This window comes from Megalopta genalis, chromosome 3 (assembly GCF_051020955.1).
Source record: "Megalopta genalis isolate 19385.01 chromosome 3, iyMegGena1_principal, whole genome shotgun sequence".
Classification (NCBI taxonomy): domain Eukaryota; kingdom Metazoa; phylum Arthropoda; class Insecta; order Hymenoptera; family Halictidae; genus Megalopta; species Megalopta genalis.
Genome location: NC_135015.1, coordinates 11,367,679 through 11,392,149, shown reverse-complemented (window position 1 = coordinate 11,392,149; position 24,471 = coordinate 11,367,679). Strand labels below are relative to the sequence as shown.

Below are 24,471 nucleotides of genomic sequence, written 5' to 3'. Positions count from 1 at the left end.
ACAGTGAAGATTAACAATAAGAAAATCTCACATAATAATCAGTAAGTCTAGCTTACGCAAAAGATATTTTTGTTTCAATAATTCCGTATCCAAACAGAATTAAACGAACGATTCGTAAAACTAATTCAATAATAAATCGCGTCAAAAAACACGAGGGACATGTTTATTTAAGAATTGTGAAGAATATGATTAATAGTAAACTTACCCATTTCGATGAGGATGCATTTGCTGCTTGGAAATTCAAGATCACAATTCACGATGTCGATGCACTCACCTCGCACAATGTTCTGTAGATCCCAGGTCAATGGCCTTACCGAGGAAGGGATGCGGTCGGAGTCACCTTAGGTAGAAACGGCACGAACTTTCTGTCAAAGCCTCGTGCTGCGGGCTCTCGAACTTCGCGCCCTCGCTTCTTATTGGTTACTGTTTTTCATTAATAACTCGTAAACAAGGCCGCGGATCACGTTTCCGCTAAGGAAAAAGTTGTTTCAAATGATCTCAGGAATCCTTCGTTTCTCGGAAATACCATAATTTTGGGACACCCTGTATATGGATGCACGAAAAAAGTGAGACCGTCAGCACGGTAAAATGAAACAAACTAGATTGGTGTTGGTGTGACTCGTTTCGCATGTGTGTGCTGATGCCGTGCTGTCTTGCTTACTTGCTATTTCCTATCTTTGTTATTGACTATGAGGGCAGCACTGTTCAGTTGCGAATCGTCAACCAATTAGAACACAGCAATTCGCTGCGTTCTCTCAATTCAAGAACTCGTTCCTGGAACATTTTTGACGTAAATAGTCTGACGTAAACAGCTTGTACTTCGTATGTGACCACTTGAAGTTTGTTTAATTTGGTTCAGTTCAGTTGTATATTGCTTCTGTCATTTGGAGAATGGTTTTAAAAACTAACATAAAGTTTGCGTGAATTTTGTGTATACTATTCCAAAAAGGAAACATGTCAAAATTAAAGAGGAGTGCACAAAGTGTTAAGGTTATTACTATTTTACATTATTATTGTTCTTATCTTGATACTTGCATACATGTTCAACGTTTTTGTCAAATACTTCAGATGAATATATTAAGTTTAATTAAAATTTCAGGATGATGTTAGTTCGTCCGGTTCATCTTCCTCTCTGTCATCTGATGAGGAAGTTGATATGCAAGATTTGAAATCAATTAAAGAATATTTATCGGATCGTCGAGAATTAGCTCGCCAACTTTTTAAATCTGTGAAAGCAGAAAAAATACAAATGATGTTACCACAAATATTAAAGGTAAGGTTGTTGTTTGCAAAAATTTCTCATTTAAATATGTGTAATTCTTCGTAGAAAATGGATTTAGGTCAATTGGAAGAGTGGTGTGGAAATGAATTAAGCGGTATGTCAAAATCTCGTATATTGTGCATTTTAAATGGAAAAACTATGACAGATTCTTCAGATACAACTGAATCTGATGATTCAGGTACAATGATACTTTCAGATGAATATCAATCATTACGATTAGAATTATGGATTCGGAGATTTAGGTATTTTATATCATTATTTTTCTGGTAATAGGACCTTCTTTAGAAATTATCTCAGACACTGAGGAATGGTTTACTGACGAGGATTTAGTTAAAAAGGAAGAAGGTTCTCAGGTCCTTAAGGGGAAAGTGAATAAAGAACGAGTTAAACAAAAAGGGAAACTTTTATCACAGAAGAAAGGTGACAATAGATGTAGTAATAAGAAAACTCCTGACAATATTCCTAAAAACGTTCAAATAAAAAAGGAGGAAGAAGTGGATAAACGTAAGGAAAAAGAAGGTGATAGTCTATTAGATTTATTAGAATTAGAAATGCGAGCTAGGGCAATACGAGCTTTAATAAGGAAAGAGGAAGATATTGTACCAAATGCTGCACAGTCTATCGAAGGAAATACTGTTCCTAATGCTAGAAATAAAAGTGAACAAGATGAACAGAGAGAAAAAGAAAGTTGCAGGAGGCAATTGGAAAGACTTATTGGTGCTCAGCAAAGCAGTAATATTGAAGATGAAGATGTAGTATTAGTTGTCCAACCCACTACCACTATTGAGTTATTATCTAGTGAAAGTGATGGAGAGAATCATAGTGGAGTACGTATAAATAAAAAATTGCAAAACGAACGTATTATGGAAACTGAAGAAAATGTTAATTTCAAAAACAAAGAAACAAATACTGCACAAAGTACAAATGAGTCAAATAATTCAAAAGATAATAAAGTTATTGATGGTACATCTGAAACACATAAGAATGAAGCTTCTAAACGCTTGCATAGCGATAATTTAACCGATAGTGATGCGAAAGTTGGTATAAAGCGAAAGAAAGTAAAGAGAAGATCGCATGCTAAAGAACAACAAAAGACTACAAGTTCTAAGTCAACCATACATAAAATAAAATCGCATAGCGAAAGTCAACATAAAAAGAGCACAAAGAATGATGAGTCAGGTAATGAAAATGTTAAATTAAATGAAAATGTGAAATTAAATGAAAATGTTAAATTAAATGAAAATGTTAAATTAAATGAAAATGTGAAATTAAATGAAAATGTTAAATTAAATGAAAATGAAATCAGAGATAGTAATAATTCAAAGGTTCAGGACAAGTTAGTGCCAAAAAAAGAAACTTCAACAGAGCATTTAGATGCATTAAACAAAGCAAACTTGAATGAAGAAATATCCAGTGATTTGGATGAAATAATTGACTTAGATAATTACTGTGACATTGATGACATAGAGAATAGTGAGACCGACAAAAATAAAAAGAAACTGCAGACAGTTGAACAAACTAAGTCTGAAGTAGAAACGTCCTCTGCACAAAAGTCAAATGGGACTGAAACATGGGCTAGTCGATACTATCAAACGGATGATGTTCAAAATGTAATTAAAGACTCGAAGATACAGTCAGAAATACGAAAACGGTTGAGGGAACGACAAAGGCTGTCTAAACTTTCTGGATCTCCAAATTCTCCTTCCACATCCCCAGTGATAGAAACTGTAGATAAAAAAGTTTCAGAGAACCATCCACTGGGTTCTGTGGATGAGTATCTAGCTTTAAAGCAAGCTGCCACTGTGAGTCTTAATAGCTTTGGTAGTAATAGTAGTAGTAGCGATTCTAATACAGTAAATGATAATGCCACGCCTATTGGCAATTGTACTGATATGAAAACACCAATCGAAGCAGAACAAACATCAGGCATTTATTCTACTGAACAAAAAGCTAATCAAGAAGTAAATTCGATTGAAAAAAAAAAACGGGTCGTTAGTGCAGTTATACATACCAGTCCTGGTTAACATGACTTGTAAATTGTAAATTTAATTATGTTAACTGTATAATATTTAAATCTATGTATGGATAATTAATTATAATCAGTACAACTCGTTACTATGCACAGTGTCACCTGTCCACTTCTAGAGTAAATTTCGCATCTTATGATACACCTTGTGTAATAATTTTCTCTCATTTATAGGCTTGTATTATAGCCTTTGATTAAATTTTAATATTGCATCATGTAAAGAAATAATGATTGAATCTAAAGTGAATTTAAATTTATGGCGTTGATGTATAAATTCGTTTTAATTTCAAACTTGCGAATTTGATTTATTACCGTGCTTTGTACTTATTAGTATGAAAGTCGTATTAATGGAAAGATACTGTAAAATATATGCAATCTACGATTAGCAATAGTTGAATTCAATTTCATATTTTTGTAGATAAATATAAGGAAAGAAACTGGAATAAAATTCTATTTTCGTTACTAATACGGTTAGCGAATGGAATTTAAAATGCGCTTTATTAAGTTAATTAATTTTAATACCATCATAATCCAATATAGTGAGTACCTTTAATTCCATCTTACAGTGACAATTTCTCTATTGATATGTAATTATGTAGTCCTTTTAAAGCATGCGTATTAAAGAAAAATGGAAAAGTCTATCTTTTTATAAAATGAACTATACATATTTACTGTGTACATACGAACTTATTTGTTCCCCACAACGACAATTTTCTTCCGATTTTATTCTTTTAATGGCTTTTACATGAATTTATGCTAAGTTCAATAGGGTATGCCCTAACAAACTTATAAAAAACTGTTTAAATTGTTGTCCATAGTAACTTTGTAATAGTCTCGCTTATCTAAATTTTACTGTCGTACACATGCTTAAGTTTGATATTCAAAAGTCTTCATTACTATGTATGATACATTCTAGTTAAAAAAAAAAAAAAAAAAAAAATAGAAGACAAATTTGAAATTAAAAAGAAATCCAAATTTTAAAGTGGTTTTCACGATAATCGTAAGTTAGGCAAAGAAAAATTTACCGAAAATAATACAGCTACAGAAAACTTCAAGCAGTTTCTTAGCAACCTGGGATCAATATCTTCGATCTCCACGATTTAGTTAAAACGAAACAGTTTTAATCTAGGAGGAGTACGATGTTGTTCATAAATCAATCGTGTTAATTTTATTTCTTCCATTATGTGAAAATTTTCGCATGCGAACACTTTCTAGAATCGGTTGCACCGAGTCCGCTATACATACGTACTCCGTTGGATATCATTGCATAATGATTCTGATGCAGCATTCTGTGCAACAGAACGAACGAAGACAAAATTCTCGGATGGTCGCTTCCTAGAGATTGTTCAGCGACATTGTTTCCCATTCTATAAACAGAACGTTGATTCTAATCCAAACAACAGCTTCACGGAAGTAGCCGCGCGTATGTAGTAACGTCGAGCCAACACGCGTGCAATGCGACATGCGACTCGCATTTATTGTAGTGCCGCGGACGATGTTGCATGACGATGCATGATATGCAGCGACCGTTGCTGAACGCAGTGTCGTTGACTCAATCGCTGCATGTCTGAATGCCGCGACAGGGCGTTACGACATCGCCGCGTCGGAAAGATTTTTCAAAAGCCTGCGACGGTTTTGGCACACAGGGAACTTTCGATCGCAATGGGTGGTTCCGGTGCCGTGGAAACTGGAAAGTTTCTCCGCGACGATGCAAATAAGAAACACAAAAAGGGAGAGGCAGACCGGTAACTCCCGAAGAGGGAGTAGAAAGGTCGATAATGTTCTGCATCATGTGAGACAGATTGTTGATGAGGCACGAGCGGAATTTAAATAAATAATCCTGCCGGGGTTGTGCAATACCAGGAATTTCTAGATGATCCACTTCCGAGGAAAGTTACTGTCTTCGGTTCCGCGACACGATTGACCGGTTAATACGACGATAAATATTAATATTAATGTCGTCTCGGCTGTGCCTTTCATCGTAGAAATTTTTCTCTCGAATCGTCGTAATATGTAAACGAACGGGATCGTACATTTCTCCGACGCTTATCTTCCGTCTAGAAAATTTGCTTCCCTTTCTTGGTTTCAACTCCGCCACTGCTGTGCCGATAAGATCGTTAACGCCAGCGTCGTTCCACGGTCGAAGTGTCTACTCGAATTAACTTGTACGTCTGGAAGTGCATTTCCTGATGATTCACGAGACTTATCGTAGTGTCCCACAGATAGAATACATTTGCTTCATTAAGCATGCAGCACTTTTATGAGTTCAACCGGAATTAGTTACCTTGATGGGTTCAATACTCCTGGCGTGAGACGCTAATCGAAGCGGTAGTTTCGTTTAGAAATTCAAAAAATCGACTTCTTCACTTTGTTCTTTTTTTATTGCAGTGTCGGTTATAGTCGGCTAGGTGCTAAATAAAGGAAGTAATCTCCTTCCTTGTATCATATGAGTAGAACTAAAATGGCAGCAACGTCTTACCGTGAAAGTATTCGACCGCTTACAGAAAGTTTTACCTTTTTATTTATCTGAAGAATTATGGAACTTGTTAAAGCGTGGACGAAAGATCGTGGCAACGAAGTTTCTTAGTCGTTTGGAACAAAAGAAATCGGAAAACCATCGCACTTCGAAATCGAACGGTTGTCTCGGAAATCGAAATGTACCCGTAGTCGGAAGCCTGGTTCACGTAATCGTGATCTACTTTTCGGTTAGTCTGCATCAAATTCTTGGTTGGCATTCCGTAATTACACACCCGCTGGCTTCGCGCTGCAGCGGCAAGCTTCGAATTTACAAGTAAAACGCAAACCGGAAGCGCATGGCTGTTGACTGTACCAATATTAACGTAACGTTGACAATCATTTCTCGAGCAAACAAGCTCGTCTATCGACGAACGTGACGGATCGTGTGGAATGAAGGATTCTATACTCCTTTCACGTTGCCGCGACGTGTCGCCCGTCGTCGTCGTCGCGCAGCCCTCGCGAAATTTGCGGATCCTCGAACAAAAAAGAAAGAACAGAGACGGGGAGAGATCCGTGATCCTTCTGTGAGTTCGCGACGATTCGTCGTGTTCCGCATCCGAGCAATACACCGCGTAGAATCCTCGAGACGTATCTCGCGAATCACGCTCTATTCGATTTGCCAAAGTTTTGTTTACACGATGTTCACGTGCTTAGTGAAAGGTAGCTTGCTCGCAAACGAAGAGTGCGAATAGACGATAAAATCGTTTCGTCATATCGGGCCAAGGTGGAACAAAAAAAAAAAATGGTCCGTCGGCTAGCAAAAACTGTGCAACGGTTCGTCATGCGTGCAGTAAGTTCCAGTTTTCTAGCGCGTACTCGCATTCCTGCACCACTCTATATCACTGCGTGCGATGTACCGTTTAGCGATAACGATCGCGGCGATGGTTGCGCTCTTTCGCGCTGTTTCGCTGGAAACAAGTGGCCCCTCTCCGTGTTGAAACACAGTCGCTTTCGGTCATCACTTTCCAATAGGCGTGCAGGCTCGCTCTTATTATTTTTTATCGAGATTTCTCTAGCAGGATCTCGCGGCTCAACGAACGATCGCCCGTTACCGCAATAACTGGTTGGACATTCATCAACGTGTAATTTGTTACGCGATTTCGTGTCGAAGGAAAACCGCTCGCCGCCGAACGAGTGGCTCTCCGTATGAATGAAGGGTTGTCGCGTGAGAAAGAAAAGCCGGACGAAAAACAAATACGCTGAAATGGTAATTGCTGCGTGTGCGCGGCTCGCTCGACAATGTTGCGTCGGTATTAATGAAATACCCCGGGCGCGCGTAAATTGCTTAATCGCCGCGCGGCACGCGATGCGAAGAAGACGCGAGCTGATCGCCGCGCGGGAATCGTGTATGCGGTTAGCGGAAATAATAACGCATCGAGATTTCGCGATAACGTTCGCCGGCGCAATCGGCGCGCGTGTACAGTGGGAAGCTCCTGACGTAACGCCGACGGATTTCCACGTACGCGTGTACATCGACGGAAGAAGGGAGGGGGGGGGGGGAGGGGAGAAGAAGAAAAAGGACGCGACGCGAACGTGAAAGGACCTCCTTATTCGTACACCGCGAGACACTCGACGGAAGGCACAATGGAGATTGATGCAAGCGCCAAGTCACGATTCTTTAAATTGTAAAACGAAAAACACACCGATCCAGATTGCGTTGCGCAACAACGCCAGACGCGTCCCGCGCCGTATCGCAGCAGCGTCCGATTTCTCCGAAACGGCTCGCAGCAATTTCCGCAGAACGAGGAAGCGTGTAGAACACGCGGACCTCTCCCATCGGATCGATTGTCTTCCCCTTAGTCTCATTACCGATCTTTAACCGCGGAATCCCGGTTGCAGCACGTTGTATGCACCCGCACGACACGGCACTTATCTCTTGCAATCGTTTCTTCTCTAACCGTTCTCTGCGCGCGCGTTCGCGCATTTCTCGCGAAAATTCGGAGCACAATCATGAAATACTTGACCGCGTGTTCGGACAAGGTATAGCGCGCGTTTATTCCGCGTACCGTGTTTATTATCCTCACGGTGAATATTCGTTTCCATGTCGCGCAATCGAAGTCAACTTACTGTTGCAGTCATTGCTGCAGAATGTTATGCCTTACCAATTAGCGGATGGTAAGTTCGATCACGCGTTAACACGTTCCGTGCCGAGCTTTTTTTACTCGAATCTTCACACTTTGATATTTTACTAAAACTTGATGTATTACGTGCAATTATTAATTCTCGTACACATAACAACGTAACAAAAACTTATCAACGCCCATTCTTGCGGTGGAAATTGATTCTTCGGTTCTAAATTTCTTGTAAACAATTTGTTCAGTTCACTAAGTAAACATGCAAGCGTGTACCATCGATGGTACACGTGGCACGGAACGTGTTAACGTCGAACAATGCACGGCGATGTCTTCTTCTTTACAGACAACGGAAGGAACCCTTTTGTAGGGAAAAAACCTTGGGCTCTCTGTTTCTGTGCTTCGCTTCCCCGATGTAGTATGTTAGTCTCGGTTGCTTACATTTTGATGAGGGATCTTCATAAACTTCGCGATACGGGCCAATGCACTTTTGTGAAGTTCGCCGCTCGCATTTTGTGTTTCTTGCACGGGAAACGCCGTATTATACGGAAGTTTCTCGAATTCCACGTCTCGACGGACAGGAGCCGGTTGCATACGGTGTGTTTCTAGAAACAATGTGGAAAACGAAATTTCGTACCTGGACGTCGTTGAGAGCGATCGAAATTTCCCGAGATCGGGAGATTGTATAAGGTGTCGGATATTGTCGGAAGCGTTAGCCACAAACGATTATAGCTTTCTAAGAGTTATTTACGAGCAACCTTTGGCCATGTTTCAACGACGACGATATTTTGTCCCCCTGGCTCGTGGACGTCTCGGAATTAAAAGTACGAGCGCGAAGCAGCAGACCGGCAAAATAATGCGTTCGCGGCAAAGAAACGTTTACGTCACAATTGACGGAAACGTAACTCCCGGCATGCAATCAACATACTTGACCGTAACGCGCGAGGAGAACATTGTATTTGCATCGTTCGCTTTTACACCCGAACGGCATCTACACGCGGGTCGCGACTAATCGAAGAAATCTCTCTCTCTCTCTCTCCCTCCCTCTTACGCGAACTTCCTAGACCATTAAATATGATTACCTGGCTTGCCGCATGTTAAATAACGGGATTTGCTAACCGACCGTCCGCGAGTCCCGGTGCCCCGCACGAAAGTATCGGTTAGCACGCCTTTAAAACTCGCCTGGTCTCTAAGAGATAAACCTGGCTAATGGTTATTTCTTAACGACTTGGCAACCATTAAATGCCGGCGAGCCCTCGCCGCGTCGTAGTTTACAAACTACCCCTTTAAAAAGGTCTACGCGAAATCACCGTCCTCCGCCGTACGCTGTTTCCCCATGAAAAATCCAATTTTTCCGGTCAATAGTTTCTTATTCGCGGTGTCTACGCGGCACTTTGTTGCCTTCGCACGCTTATCGTCAAATGGCAAAACGTGACACGTGTGTACGACTTTCCCAATGCTACGGTGCAACACTTTCAGAGTTTGTTCGTCTGTGACGAATCACACTGTAGAAAAAAATCCGACTCCCGCCACGTTTGTTTCGGAAACTACGCCGCAGAGTACTTACACTCATTACCGGGCTCGGGTCGTATAGAGGGGATTGCGTTTTTCTGTACTGCTGTTCGAGCAATTCGTGTTGCGGGTTTTTCCTCAAATACGAAAAGAAACACTGAAAGAAACAATCTGGTAACGGTGCTGATACTCATACTGCTGATATGTACAAATGTACGCGTATAATTAAATTACTTGATAAGATAGAAGGTATCGCAACATGTTGACACGGGCTTGGTACAAAGGGGGGTGGATGTAAACATAGCGGTCCGAGCGGTCAACTCTAATCTACGCTCCATTCGACAGGGTTTGCTCACGTTTTTTTTATCTTTTTAAAGATTCAGAGACTAGTTTCACTTTATTGACCTTTTAATCGAAATGTCGCGCCCGATTCGCAATGCAACATTTCAAACAGGATTTAAGGAGCACAAACATCGTTATATTTTTCTGAATTCAATCTTTCGATCGACTTTATGTTGTCATAAGTATGTTTCTTTTTTTAGCATCGTATTTTACTACAATCTTAAATTTCTACTCTTTCTCTCTCTCTCTTTCAAACACGGATTGAATTTTTTAATTTCGTTAAATGCTACCATTGTTTCGCGTTGAACAAGCCTCGGTTTAATTGAATAATTTAACGCAGCAAAGACCGGAGAAAGCACTTTTCACTGATTCACGTCAAAACTGTGAAAACAGTAATTCTTCAAACGAGAAAACCTTGCAGCGATTTTTATGTTAATTTATAACGTTGCCATCTCGATTATATGAAGAACAGCGATTCCTTCAATTTGACATGGCGCAGCTTCTTGAAAGTTTGAAACAGATTTAAGCTGCGTTTGGAAGAGAAAGAGCAGAATTTTCAAATCATATGGGACAGATACAGAGAATACAGGCAGAAAATGCTTTTTTTCTTTATAATATATTATTAAGAATAAAGTGGTTCCGCAGAGTGCATTCGTTAATTGCTTCGCCCGATGAACTGATATCCTTCAATATATTCGTTTATTATAACAAATAATAAATATCTTCGATAACCGAATAACTTAAATCTATCACATTTTACCATCTATCCGCAAGAATTCTTTTCTCTTCGTTAACGAAGCAGTTGACCGCTCGAATACTGCGATCCTGTTCGCTGCTACCTATATCCGTGTCCAGGCCACTGTAATATCTTATGCGATCTAGCCTGAGATTCGCGAAGGTGAACACAACCGATGGCCGATGCAATTCTAGAATCGATCGGCGACAACGTGAAACGCGATTCTAACGCATCGATGCGCTTTCCCTTGATCGTTGGACAAGGTCGATAGACCGGATACCCGTGGCAGGATATTCCTCAGTGGTTCGAAATCGACGTAAGCGAGTTCTCCTCTCGTTCCGAGCTGAATCCGCTGAAACAAGCAAAGCGGGCCGCACTCACCTGGCCACGATAAGCTGCTATAATTTGCGCGAGGTGCACGAGCACGTAGCGACTCGAGTGTTGCAGCTTGCGACGACGCGACGCGACGCGACGTCCGCCGGGAATCCACTTTCCTAGATTTTCAAATCCGTTTATCCGTCCCAGAGTCACTTTCAGTTTCTATCTGACGTCGGATAAGCGCGCCGCGAAATCAGGCTACGTGGAAAAAAAAGAGCGCTCGCTCCGCGGTTACGTGAAGCTGCAATTTTTAATACGCGTCGCTGTGTGTATGTATATCGAACGGTTGAAATCCCGCTCTCTTGAAGCGAGCGTTTTCCCAGCACGCATCGAGCCTGTTCGTCGAACGAAAATCACCGAATTTCGACACAGCAGGCTCTAGATCCCCCGTGCGAATTTCACGGATATTGGCCGGTGTCGAAATAGCTCGCGATGCACACGCGATAGCTCTCGAAACGCGTCGATTAACGCGAGCCTGAGAGCGGTTTCCTTCTTTCGTTTTTCCTTTCTAGAACCGTAATCCGTGCGTGGTACCGTTCGCTTTAACGATCGTTCCAAACGATACGCGTCTCTTTCACCGTGACACCTCGCACACGGTAGAGGGTAGAGCAGGTGTATATCGGCTAACGTAACATTAATCGGTGAAAGTGCCGCGGCGATTCCCCGCGATCACGTAACCGTTAACACGGTTTTTCCTTTCGTCGGCCGGTCTCGTGTGCCGCAGTTACACAATCGTTCCACGTTATGTATAAAAAATATCGCTTTATTTATTTGTAAAAAAGAGGAGGAAAAGACATAATATAATACAATTCGAGGTTGGGATCACGTTGAATACAATGTCGGTGCATTCTAGGCGACGACGCTCGTCGCGAGCTGGATTAGTTCTCGACGTTTCTCGACGAGAACCGAGGTGAACCGGCCACGCGATATCGGCGTGTGTCGTCGGGACGAGTCGTCGAGAAGGTCAAAGACTTCCAACCTCGTCGGGGTATTGGGCTAGCTGGCCTTTGCCTCAATGGTGACCGAAACCGCCGAAGTCATGTCCGCCCAATCCGCCATCGAATCCGCCTCCGAATCCGCCGCCGCCGCCGCCGAAGCCTCCGTGGCCGTGTTCTTGCAACAAAACGGGCACCGCCTCCTTCACGACCACGGGCACTTTAACGGGATAGGGCACCGGCTTCGACACCGTGACCGGCACCTTGATAGGTACCTTGACCGGGTAAGGCACCTTTACCGGAACCTTGACAGGGACCTTCACCGGGTAAGGTACTGGCTTCTCGACCGGATAGGGTACGTGCTTCTCAACGGTGACCGGGTAAGGCTGTGGCACGTGGACGGGGTATGGTTTGTCGATCGGCACTTTGACCGGGACTTTGACGGGGTAGGGCACGTGTTTCTCGACCTCGACAGGGTACGGCTCCGGTACGTGGACGGTCTTCGTGACCGTGACTGCACTGATGTGCTCCGCTGATATGCTCTCGCCTCCGCCGCCTCCGCCGCCGCCTCCGAAGCCGCCGCCTCCGAAGCCACCGCCCAAGCCGCCGCCAAAACCGCCTCCGTGACCTCCTCCTAAACCGCCTCCGTGACCTCCTCCTAAACCGCCTCCGAAACCGCCTCCGAATCCGTGGCCCCCGAGACTCAGCTCCAAACCTCGCTTAGCTTTCGTGTTGTCGCTAGGCTTCAACTCCTCCGCGGTCTTTTTCGCCTCCTCTGCCGCGACGGACAGAACCAGGCCGCAGACGAACAGGATCTAGAAAACAGTAATTTTAGAAGCGTTAGAACCGTTTACTTGTGTCGTCGCCTGTCGACGAGATCGGTGGGAATTTCGTAGGTAGGTAATCGCGAGTCGAGCTTCCTCCCGGTCCCCCCCGAAACGTATCAGGCGTGCGAATTTTCAGTCAGCCCGGCCCGGCTCGCGTTGCTCGACTACCGAGAGACGGGAGAGTTCAGGTGGCTGGTCCGACCGCGGCTACTCACTTTCAGCTTCTCTGTGCTGTTCATGTTGGTCGACAGTGAGCACACTGATTCCTCGATGGTCTACCCCCCGCTTTTATAGGGGACGCAACGGCCGGTCCGGGCGGGCAACTCGAGCGTGCCGATGAAATTGTTGCGGAGTAGGAAGTCGAGAGGAGGAAAGGAAGAGAACGACGCCGTGGACGACGCTTTCCTACGTCGGCTTTTGTCAGTCAACATTTAGCAAGTAGTTTCGCGTTCCGTTCAATTTCTTCCTTAATGCCGGTGCTAGAGCTTTCGGAGCCGAGCCGGCTACGCGAACGAGCCTCGCAATCTTTCGAGTCGTTTCTGTTCTTTCGCTCTCAACGAACGGCATGTTTCTCGCGAAATTTTCAAAAGCTCGTTCGTACTTCACAGAATAATCCGAGGACGTTTCTGTTCTCTCGTTTTCAACGACGGCATGTTCTTCGCGGAATTTTCGAAATCTCGTCCGTAGTTTTAATATGTTCACTATTGATCACGAGTTATCTCGTGGTAGCTGGCTACTGTGATGCGAGGAAAGGATTTATTTATTATTTTTTACTTATTATTGTCTGTTTATGTTTTCTTAAATGTTAGCGTCTAGAACAGATTTCTTCAAAATAGGCTCGGCAGTCGTCGCGTTAACAAGTTAATCGCCAAGCCTGTTTTGTCTTCGTTTCCGCGTTTAGCTACGTTTTAGCTCTCGTTTCCACTAGTTTCAGGTTTCTATGAAATCTGCGAATACCGTGTTTTAATAATACTCGATAAAATGATTTTGGTAACAGGTAATATTTAGGTATATTCATTCGTGATCGCAAAGTTGTTTAAAATTTATTTACATAGAAGAATATAATTTTTAAAATTTCATATATCGTCGGTTACCGATGACCGACGCGTTCCGAACGGAAAGCATAGCGTCATCGGCGACTGACACGACCCTAAACACGTTAAACTATGGACTTAACAATATCAGTGGACGTTTCTTTTCTTTCGTTCTCATCGACCGGTAAGAAAAGCTGCGGTAATTACATTTCGAACGGTCGAATGCGGTTGCAAGAATTATGCATCGATCGCGTTCGAATTTCCTCATTACTTACCGGCAAGTTTTCAATTACAGGATGAACCGCCGTAGCGGACCGGCAGCGCGACGCGGCGCGGCGCGGCGGCGCAATTAATACGGATTCAACTTCGCCGCCTCTTTTTAATCCGATTAGTGTTCACAATACGTTTCTACATCTCTGTACTCACATTCTGCCCGGAGCTTCATTAATATTAAGAGCTTAATTAAAGCGGGAACCGAACTGTTGGAAGTTCTCCGGAGGCAGGTCGTCGAAGTTACATCTTCCGCCTCTTTGCGCCTTCTTTGCCGTCGCTAACAGGGTAGCATCTCTGTCTGCCGACACTGTGCCTGGCTGTCGAGCTTTTTCCATGGGAATAAAACGTACGCTGGGTCAGTTCTCATGTGAAATTCAGCCGGTGTCGCGTAACGATTTTTCTCCGGCCGTCGGGCGCGTGTGTAACTGTTTCGAAACGATCCCGCGGATGATCATCAATTTCTAACGACGGCGAAAATAAAAGCGGCCTAGTACTTCGAAGGAGAAGCCGACGGGATCCGCGGCGAAACAGTTACCAGCCGATATATCGGGCCGGTGTTCGCGGTTGATTCGCAACTACGGTGCACAGCGATTTTTGGTTATCAACCGGCCGGCTCCCGTGGGTGCAGTTAATCTCGGAATGACTTTGTACCTTGATCTCGCCTGTTGGAAGGCATTAGAATATCCCGCGTATCCGTGGTTTATCACGCTTATCGGCGGGAATACATTTCCATATATCTGAATTTGAATCTCCATATTTGAATCTGAAAATATTGATTTGATTCCTAGCCTAGCCGAGTCGAGCCGACCGGTGCGCAACGTTCCGACTAGCCGAGTCAGCTTCGATTAGCTTCGATCCGGTTCGATCGACGCCGCAGCCGAACGCGATTGGAAGATGTTTGGCGATAGTTTCTATCTAGCCTTCCGGCAATATCGAATCGTTTTCGGTGATGAATTTAGAGGAAACTTTTACGGTTAGCACCCTTCGTGTACTACTGTGGCGGGTCTCTACGTGGCGACAGGGGCTGCTGAAAACGGGAACTAAATTCACGGCACTTGCAGTCATACGTTATTCATCGCGGGTGCAATCGTGTCGCGGTTTTTTGTCATGGCGAATCCGATTCTGCCGGTTGGTTTTTGCCGGGACGGAAAAACTTCTTTTTCCAATCTTCAGTTTCTGGATTGTTATGGCAAGTTCACTTGTTCGTACGTGCACGATGCGCCAAGGCGCGAAATTGGTACGAATATTATTTCGTCATTTTCTTGAAGGAATTAAGTCGTTATTACAATTGCTCGCGCTTGTTTTCTGAAAAAGCTGTGAAACGATTGTGTATTTTTATGCATCGGTCTTAATACCGGTATAATTATGATAACAGTATTATACTACTAGTAAAGCTATATCGAAACTGATATAATACTGAAATCGTTTATTACCGAAATATCGATACCGATATTTATACTAGTATTTTTCGGTTCTCGCATTAAAAGCCTTATGCGAACTCGAAAAATGCGACGCGTTGCATGACAAGTGACAGACCCTCCCCTTCTAGCCCCTTGCTTCCCGTTCACATCGTGAACTGGGCGAGGGCGGTTCGTTATCTCGAGGAATTAGAGCAATAATGCATTCTCATGGCTGTATATGGATCCTCAAGGTCAACTGTGTGGATTGGCCTTCATGGTCCTTCATGGCCTTCTAATATTCCTAATCGAAATAAGAAAACCGATATAGAAAATAAATAAGAATACCAGTAAATGTTTAGAAATATACCGGTGTTTTCGTACAAACGTATGACGTCATACCGGTATTTCTGTATTTATGGTTTGCATAAGGATTTTAATTCTAGAACCGAAAAATACCGATAATCATACCGGTACGTGTCCCTGTTTTTATGTAATGATGCGACACTAATTTAAGGTGGTTGGTTACGCGGTCGATTACGATTCAAATGTATTAGTACACATGTACTTTTTATCGCGGTAGACATGGAAAAGTGATTTTACTTTAAACCTCGGTGTAAATATAGTTATTTGGAAAAAAGCATTTCTCTCGTTTCCGAAGTTTTCGTAGAAAATTTTCGAGAACTTGTGGCGAGCTCTACGAATTCGACAGCTCGATTTGACAGATTTGCAGAGTTCGTGTGGCTAAAATTTCGTGTTGCAAATTAATTTTCAGCTTTCCGTAAAACTAATTATTATAATTGATAAAGTAATCTTGCGAGTTGCGCGTCCTTTTGCCGCGTTCCCGCGGGACGAATACCGGGGCAAGGAAAAATCTGCATCGCGGAGCGTAATGATGCGTATTAATTGGATGAAACGTGGCTCGCGGAGTGCCAGGCAATTGCGCGAGCCCCCGTGACAAGAATCTATTTGTTTGTGGACGCAGCAGTTTCATTCATTGAATTCGAAGCTAATAACACGCATCGACGCCACTACGTGGCCAATTTTCGTGCGACCAATTGTAATTCTACGCCGGTGGCAATCTGTTTCGCCCAACGATTATGTTACGTTCGCCAACCCTACCGGCCAATTAAAACACGCGGAAGGCGCTAAGATCCGTGAAATGCATGATCACTAAGATCTTATATCATTCCATTGCTGTTATTATGTTGCCGTAGTTTTTTTCTTGAGTAACTATTTGATACGAGTTACGACTAAAACATACTACGCGAGCCGATCCGCGATACGTATTCCGATCGGCGAGATTGCCGCGCGGGAACGTTTTTGATTGAGAAACCGTTTTATATCCAGTGAAATCTTTCGTTTTCGAGCCCGTGGACACGTATTATTACGTCGGTACGCGGAACTTCGTTAGCCAGTCGAGATTGTGCTACACGTGGGACGTATTTAATACGATTTTCAGTCGTATTGTTCCCGTGCTTCGATACTTCCTACTCCGCCATTTACAATACTTCGCTTGCGTAATTGTACGACCACCGTATTTTCTATTATCATTAGATAATAGATCTTACGTATTTATCGCATAAATTGCAAAGACTGAATGAGTCTGCGGATATTGATACGCAGACGTGTCCAGAAACCACTCAGTGCGAGGTCTGAACGTTTCGAACGTAAAGACTGTTTTTAACTGTGAAAAGTACCTAATTGTCGTTTGAACCCTCCGTATATTATATTCAATTTCGGAAAATTTTTTGAGCGACCTGCGACTAATGGACCATGGGAACATCCACTGGCACGCTTTGTCTTCGTAATCTCGTGCTCGCGTCCGCGTCTCGTTCGATTGCGATCGTCCCACGGCCGTTGCCACGGAAAACCGCACAGCGAACGGTGATTTTTGGCTGAGTTTAAACAAAATCGAACCCGCGGAACTTTGTATTCGTGTGCGACAGTTACGGAAATGCAGCCTAAGAGCACCAAGTAAATCCTCGTGGTCGGCGAGCGTGGAGGCAGACGGTACGAGCGGAATTTTCGCAAAGTCTGCATTTCTGCTTCACCAACCGCAAACGTAACCTTATGCAATAATGGGAAAGGCTTTCGAGTCGGCCGGGCCGCGGCTCTCATGAATATATGGATGGATGTTCTCGCTCAAGGTGTTTATCAAGCCGTTTTCTAGTTACGCCCTTTTCCTTTCTCGTCCTTTTCGCGCCCACCTTTTCGCCGAGCAAATATAATTCGCGCTCTAGGACGACGCCGGGATCTGGAGGTCCCGACGTTTCCCTTTCATCTTCAATCTATTGCCAGCATGCCACTCGTATTTGTTATCCACGTGGACGATCATTCGGTCGTTTTTAGCAGCATCGATGATGCTGCTCGCGAAACGCGATCTGTCCGAAAGTTCGGTTCGGTTGGCCAACAAATAACGCACGAATTGTATTAACATAGTAATTACAGGAAGAAATGTTTCTCTGGTTAGGCTTAATTTATCGCCTCTGAGAATACTAATTTTTGGCGGAGACGTTACAGTCCTCCGGTGCGTGAAAGTTCGGTGAAAACGGTGAATTTTTTGAGTGTTCTCTTTGGTAACGAAATATTCTTGGCCCCTTATAAATTAACTTTCCTTCCTATAGCCGACGCGCGAATTACCAGACCACAGGTTTTGTGCATTTATGACTAAAATTCGAAGTTGAAACGTAGAACAGTGAAAACATCAGGGAATAGTATTCGATTCATGAAGAAGGAATGTAGATTAGATTACATTTCTTTATTTCAGCATACAATGCCAGGAAATGGACTTGGTTTTACATTAAGTGTATCTTTTATTCATTACTTATCTGGCTAATAGAAGATATATGTATATAATATAATACAATATAATACAATACAATACAATACAATGCAATACAATACAATACAATACAATACAATACAATACAATATAATGCAATACAATATAATATAATACTCTTATTTATTTCTTACATCTTACATATCCAGTGGTGAAGGAGGAATGTATTTTTACTTAACCCGAGAAAGATAACCTACGTCGCAGAGGCGCCTGCGAAAGACTGTTGATTTTTGTTAATTTTTCATAGAGGTCTAGTGATTTAAGTTTAAAATTACTTAAAATATAAAAAAATATAATATAAATGCATTTTATTTTTACAATAATGCCAAACCTTTAAAATGACTAGATTAACTTAAATAAATATCCATTGTTAGTATAAAATTGACGCCTTAGAAAAGCATGCGCCTCTGAAGCGTATGGTTATCTTTTACGTACGTTGTCATATGGTTATCTTTCTAGGGTTAATTTCTGCCAGTAACTTTTATTTCTAAAAAGTAAGTTTAATTGAATTGCTCCGGACGAATAGCGGTATAATTTGTCAATAATTAGAGATATCGACGGGCAAGGAGTACGCAATTCATAAAATTGCTCTCTAATGCAGTTTCATTAGAACCGAATGCCTAATCGTTCTTCTGGTATTGAGTTTTTTTTTCATATTTCGAGCCGGGTCTAATTATATCTCCGGTTATAGGATTACGCTGTTTACGAGTTACAAGCAAAGATAGATCTTTATCGTTCGCGAAGAATGCAAGTTTTTTTCGCGCGATACTCTCGCTAATGGCACACGTCAGAGGCCTGTAACGAAAGCGGTTCCTGGTTGGAGCCCATCGCATTAATTTCGTGGACACGGCAAAAGCATTGAGCCAGCGCGCGGGCACCGAGTGAGAGTCACCGTTTAATGTCAAAGTATCTGTTAAACGATTATGAAACTGGCCCTGATAAAAAGTTTCTGTGCAAGTATCGCGCCGGCTCATCGCCGGAAATTGTCGATGAACGAAACCCGCGGAGGTTGGGTTTGGTCATTACCACGCCGGGCGACACGGCCGGGCCCGGCGATATTTTTCGTTTCATAATTTAATGCCGGCCTGCCGGCGGGATTATAATATTTTCGCGTTTCGACGTGCGGCCGAATCTCTCTCTGTGCAGTATGCATTGATTATTAGCGCATTTAAATGCGCGATACGCCGCTGCAATTTATCATTACGGCTAAGTGATACAAAAATAACGTGATTTGCGAACGGTTACGTCGGGCTGTTGCCAACGTTTTCAAATGCGAATCATCTGCCGAGTCGAAAGTGGCTTTAATCCTCGTTTTTTAGTTTTAAGTCGCAAAAGGATGACGTACGAAAAATAAATATGCATTGCTGACGATCGAGTTATTTTTTTCAAAAAAAAACTGTGCATTGCGTCTTTACTGTTATTATGCTTCGGACGATGTGAAAGTATCCGTAACGTTTTTTTTTTTGTCATACATACGTAGTTCAGCAATCTTACTATATTCGGACGCTGCCGCATTTTATCAGTATCTACGTCAGCCCGATATTTTGCGCTGTTTATTGTTCATTCGCAATGCCGCGATTTAATATGGCTGATTTATGAATTCGTTTTCGTATATTTTGGTGTTACTTGATTATTAATTAGCTTAACATTGTAATGTAATGCATGCGCATATTATAGTAATGCGACGTGCATTTGTTAATCCTACATTTATTTCAATGAATTATGCGTTTCTGTGGGCGAGCGCGTAAACGCAAAAGCAAATGATCAATATTATTGTCAATATTATGGCAATGCACATGTGTCAATACGATCCAGAACAAATACAGCAATATTAAACAAAAATAACAGAATCTAGGACATGGACGATCAAAGGCATTTGATAGAAATAGACTGCGGATTGCGTGAAATTAACCCCGTAAGGACTATAGCTGTGTTAGCACGGTTCCAATTTTCTGCCAGATTTCCCTCATGACATGTTACCGCGACCTGCTGTATTTGTTTCCACAAAAATTCGGGAAATTTTCATCCATTTTCGCAGAACAATTCGTTTTTCAAGGTATTACGACAGAAAATACATAAGGTAACACATGAACCGGTAAAAAGATTCAAACTATTTAATAGTAACATTCAATCTACCAAAATTAATAAGCAAGACAAGAGATTTCCATTTCACTCCTGCAAGTTTCATTTCATGCAAAAGTTCATTATTCTGTCTAAAGATAAGCAATGCATGTGCAGTGATGTCTTAGGTTTTTTTTTAGACGTTAGACAGAGCTTTTTTCGTCATTCTAAGCAATTACGATTTAAAGAAAAGATTTTTAGTTATCGTCTAGCAATCTAGTCTCACATATGTAAAAAATTGAGGTTGTTTGGTCCAATATTGAAATAATTATATATAATTTTCAACGGTGGTCGTCTGTTTCGACACGCAGAAGCACAAAAGCACAAAAGTATAGCAAGAGCCTGCATTTTTATATTTTGTAATTAGTTTGTGAATTTTACAAGGTAGTTAATATTTTGGATTCCGAAGTTCCAGAGAGTTGTCACTACGTAAGAAGAACAATTTTCTTCAAGTATAGAAGTTGAAAAATTGTATTTCGAACCACAGATTTCCCAGAGTACTCTACACCGTAGAGCTCAAACTGCGGCTTTCGCAAGTCGTAGAAAAACATTTAACGGAAGGAAACCCTTTTTATCATCTCGCGGCACGGTGTCAATAATAACAGTTCCGGCTTGCCGACACGTTTCCTCTTTGCTAAACGCTAGAAAAGTCGCTGTCCTCGAGAGCAAACAGCCGCCATTAGAAACGTGGGACGGTGATTAAAACCACCGTCGACGACAATGCTGTCGCCCGGCGTGACGTCTAACAATTTCCTTGGCGTATCACGGGCCTATCTTTTAATTAACTGAGCATTGAGCATGATGCCGGTAGTATTAGTCAATTAAGCCAGCTGGCTGGCGCGCGCGTGCGTGTCCGAGACAAGAGGAGAAAGTTTAGCGCATCCCTTCGGTGTTTGTCGCACGTTGACGCCGGTCTACGATATTTGCTCCTTAATTACGAGCAGCCTCGATGAAAATCGGCTGCGAGGCCGGGACGTTTCATAATTAATTAATTGCCAGATATCTAGGGGCGCGGTCTCGCGTTACCGGGCCGCGCACGTGTGTGAGTTCCATTCTCTTCCTGGGGATAACGACCCGGCGATTTTCACCGGATTGGTTACGTGCGTTACCAAAAACTTTCCTGTCGCGAGGCGCTTTTGATCGCGTAATGGGCGGCGAACCGGCGGTTATCCAGCTGCACTGTGCCGCGTGCCGCGCTGCGCTGCGCCGGGCTGAGTTTTGTAACGCGAGCCCCGGTGAAAGAAGGAAAGTATCGGGATGATGCGTAACCGGTCATCGATCAACTGCAATATCATATTACACCGCTAATTGTCCCGTCGATGCGATCGCCAACTCGGTTTAAACCCGCCCAACGATCGTTCCCGTCGTTACGTCAGCGAACTCGTTGCCAGAAATATTGTCGTCGGTGGGCGCTTCTTTTTTCCGGTCGCGCGAAAGTCTGGTAGGGCTTCTTTTTTTGTTTCGTTGCACTTTCGTCCGCATTGCATTCACGATCCCAAGGTTCGCGGATCGATTCGATTACTGGACAGAATTGGGTAGAAATTTAATCGACGACTAACGATTTAATTTGCTACTGCTAATCGTTAATCGAAATTAACGTATTACATCCGCTTTAATCATCAATCGCAATCGACGATTGAAATATTACTGTTCATTGTTAATCGTAATGAATGATTAAATTTCTTTTAATTGCTAGACACGATTAACGGCCAAAGTAGGAATCCCCTAAACAAATACAAAAATTTGATAAAGTAATGAACATGAGAAAGACAATTCTTAACGGTATTACATCGAAATAACCTTCCAATTTCATTCAAAAATCAATTATTCAATCGTCAGTGTTTCGACGATTAATGCCTGTAATCGTGTTCATCGATCATTTAATCGGATTGAAAATTTTGATCGATCGATGTCCAACATTGTTACGTATAAAGCCTTCAAAAATATTGGTCTCTTGTATAGGAAATTTATTGTCGTGTCGAATGGGTGTTTAAACCCGTTGATTGGCACGTCGGTTATGTCTGTTACAAATTATGTTTTATTATAATGTGGGGACTGGGATTTGGAAGTGTTAAAAGAATAATCACAGTGATAAATCTTGATATTGCGGGCACGGTTTTATTTGCTACATTATTCTGATTTTGTGGGACTTTTCCGGGTGGAGGTGCGCCAGTGAACGTGTTAATGACTGTTTCATGACTGAAAATTAAATGGCAGTTTACTACTTCAATAAACGTTTCATACGAGAAGATATCAGAATGAAATCTATATTCTACTTTGTCAGAATTATTATCGTACCGGACTTTTGTTAGTAGTATCTATTGCGAATTGATAAAGAATTGATCAACATAAACGAATGAAACAAGGCAAGGAGCAATTGCTAGCGCAATTATATCTAAATGTGCTGCAAATTATATCAGACACAATGCAAATGAAATTTGAATAATCAATTATGATTGGGTATAGCTCTTCTGATTGACGGGTCGTTAAAATAAGTTAATAGATACAGCCAGTTTATGTACGATTACGTTTAATTTGGTTACGCTATTAAACTCCCCATTCGAGGTACGATGTGTCTTCGTACAGAGGAAGTTATACCCGCGTAAATTTCTAATAGGAACGCTTAATGAAAATTTACTGTCCATAATTATTGTTTATCGTTAACCTTCCGGGTTGGTTGCCATTAATTTCTTTCGCAATATAGAATTCAATTATCAAGTGTTATATATGAAAGCGTCATATAGATCGGAGAACATAATTATAATTAGACTTATGGCAATGATCAATTTGCGAACATTAGAGCAAGCGAATATTTATTTATACACTCATTTTCTATTTTACGTAACATCAACATTTTCATTTCTCTACAGTTATGTTGCAACGAACATTCTGATTTATCTGTTTAAAATGTGAGACTATAAATAGAATACAATTGGTTAAATTAAACCTAGCGTTCTTATGGGAGGGTCAGAAAATATCCACAAAATTTTAAGCATGTTGTTTTGTTCTAACAATGTTCTTTTATACATTTTTTATATTTTATTTTTGCATTAATAGGTACCTTAAGTGTACCATTTAACAGCACTGTATAAACAAATATGGATACAGAATGATCCTCCCTTGCAGACTTAAAATCTTCTAATATTTTAAGCGTCCTAGGGCCAATAATTAAGTAAATACATATTTCCAATGTCACATTAGGATTATTATTTTACATTTCATTCAAAGCGTTATTCTCTACTCCACGAACAACAGGTTTACAGGTTTCCCCTGTAAATTGACAACAATGGAGGATGTTGTTACAGATAAAGAATTGCAAAGTAAAAGTCGAATCGATTGCAAGACGCAGTAGCGACGTAGAAATATCTTTCCTTCTTCGATCATTCGGGGAGGTTAAAAATCCTAAAGATCTTAAATCGTCGCATAAGGGAGTCCTTAGTGTGCTTAAATGTTCCCAACCTGTTTCTACATTTCTTCTTCCTATATTTGTCATAAAAGCATAAAATCCGCAGGCTACTCGTTACGTTACACCTCGCACATCGAACGTCTGTATAATGACCATAACAACCGCGAGCGTGGCAAAAGATTGTAAACCTGCAAACAGGAACAACAATGCAAGGAGAGAACCGCTTCCTCTTAGCAGCGGCGGCGGCGATACGAAATTTCTTCCTTACCGCGAAGAAAGAGGAATACAGCGAGAGAGAGAGAGAGAGAGAGAGAGAGAGAGAGAGAGAGAAAGGGAGAGAGAGAGAGAGAGAGAGAGCAGATAAACATTACCGGGACTTCGAGAGGCTGATTGTGTAAGAGGCCAGGATCGGAATTGTGTCCGGTACAATTTTACGAGGTTGGAGTGCGCGTCGGTATCGGAGCCGAGCGTGCCCGTCGTTCCTTCCGAAGTGAAAGAAAAAGAAACGCCGATGAGGAACCGGCCTCCGCGGGATCGTTGCACGCTGGATCGCCGCGCCTCCTCGATCATCGGCTGAAAGGGGCCCGAGCGAATCGCGAAACAGCTGGAACGCGTGGAAGCGTTACGCACGCGGATCCGGGGATCCGGTAGTGATCGGACGACGGGTGGTAGCCGTACGGTGGGCCCGTGGGAAAACGGCTTAACGCCTTCGCCACGGTGAGGTAGCACAATCGGTCCACTTTAATGCCGGCGGACGAGTAGTATTTT

General features: G+C 42.4%; 2 protein-coding genes and 1 long non-coding RNA gene across 4 annotated transcripts; 1 reads left to right on the top strand and 2 right to left on the bottom strand.

The window, feature by feature from the left end:
- Positions 1-735: 735 nt before the first annotated feature.
- On the top strand, positions 736-3,975 carry LOC117229666 (uncharacterized). Of its 2 annotated transcripts, XM_033486290.2 has the most exons (4): positions 736-990; positions 1,100-1,273; positions 1,328-1,460; positions 1,556-3,975. In XM_033486290.2, the coding sequence occupies exons 1-4, from the start codon at positions 955-957 to the stop codon at positions 3,304-3,306; spliced, it is 2,094 nt and encodes a 697-aa protein (XP_033342181.2). In that variant the 5' UTR covers positions 736-954; the 3' UTR covers positions 3,307-3,975. The 2 variants fall into 2 exon arrangements, with proteins under 2 accessions (XP_033342181.2, XP_033342182.2); XM_033486291.2 differs by lacking the exon at positions 736-990 and having other exon boundaries at positions 1,136-1,273; positions 1,341-1,460.
- Positions 986-4,825, bottom strand: LOC143259137 (uncharacterized). The gene is made up of 2 exons (XR_013032934.1): positions 4,558-4,825; positions 986-1,226 (listed from the first exon to the last, which is right to left on the bottom strand). It is a non-coding gene; the product is annotated as an uncharacterized LOC143259137 (long non-coding RNA).
- A 6,782-nt stretch (positions 4,826-11,607) lies between these two features.
- LOC117229668 (uncharacterized) lies at positions 11,608-12,923 on the bottom strand. Its single transcript, XM_033486293.2, has 2 exons — positions 12,843-12,923; positions 11,608-12,615 (listed from the first exon to the last, which is right to left on the bottom strand). The coding sequence occupies exons 1-2, from the start codon at positions 12,864-12,866 to the stop codon at positions 11,878-11,880; spliced, it is 762 nt and encodes a 253-aa protein (XP_033342184.2). The 5' UTR covers positions 12,867-12,923; the 3' UTR covers positions 11,608-11,877.
- Between the last annotated feature and the right edge of the window lie 11,548 nt (positions 12,924-24,471).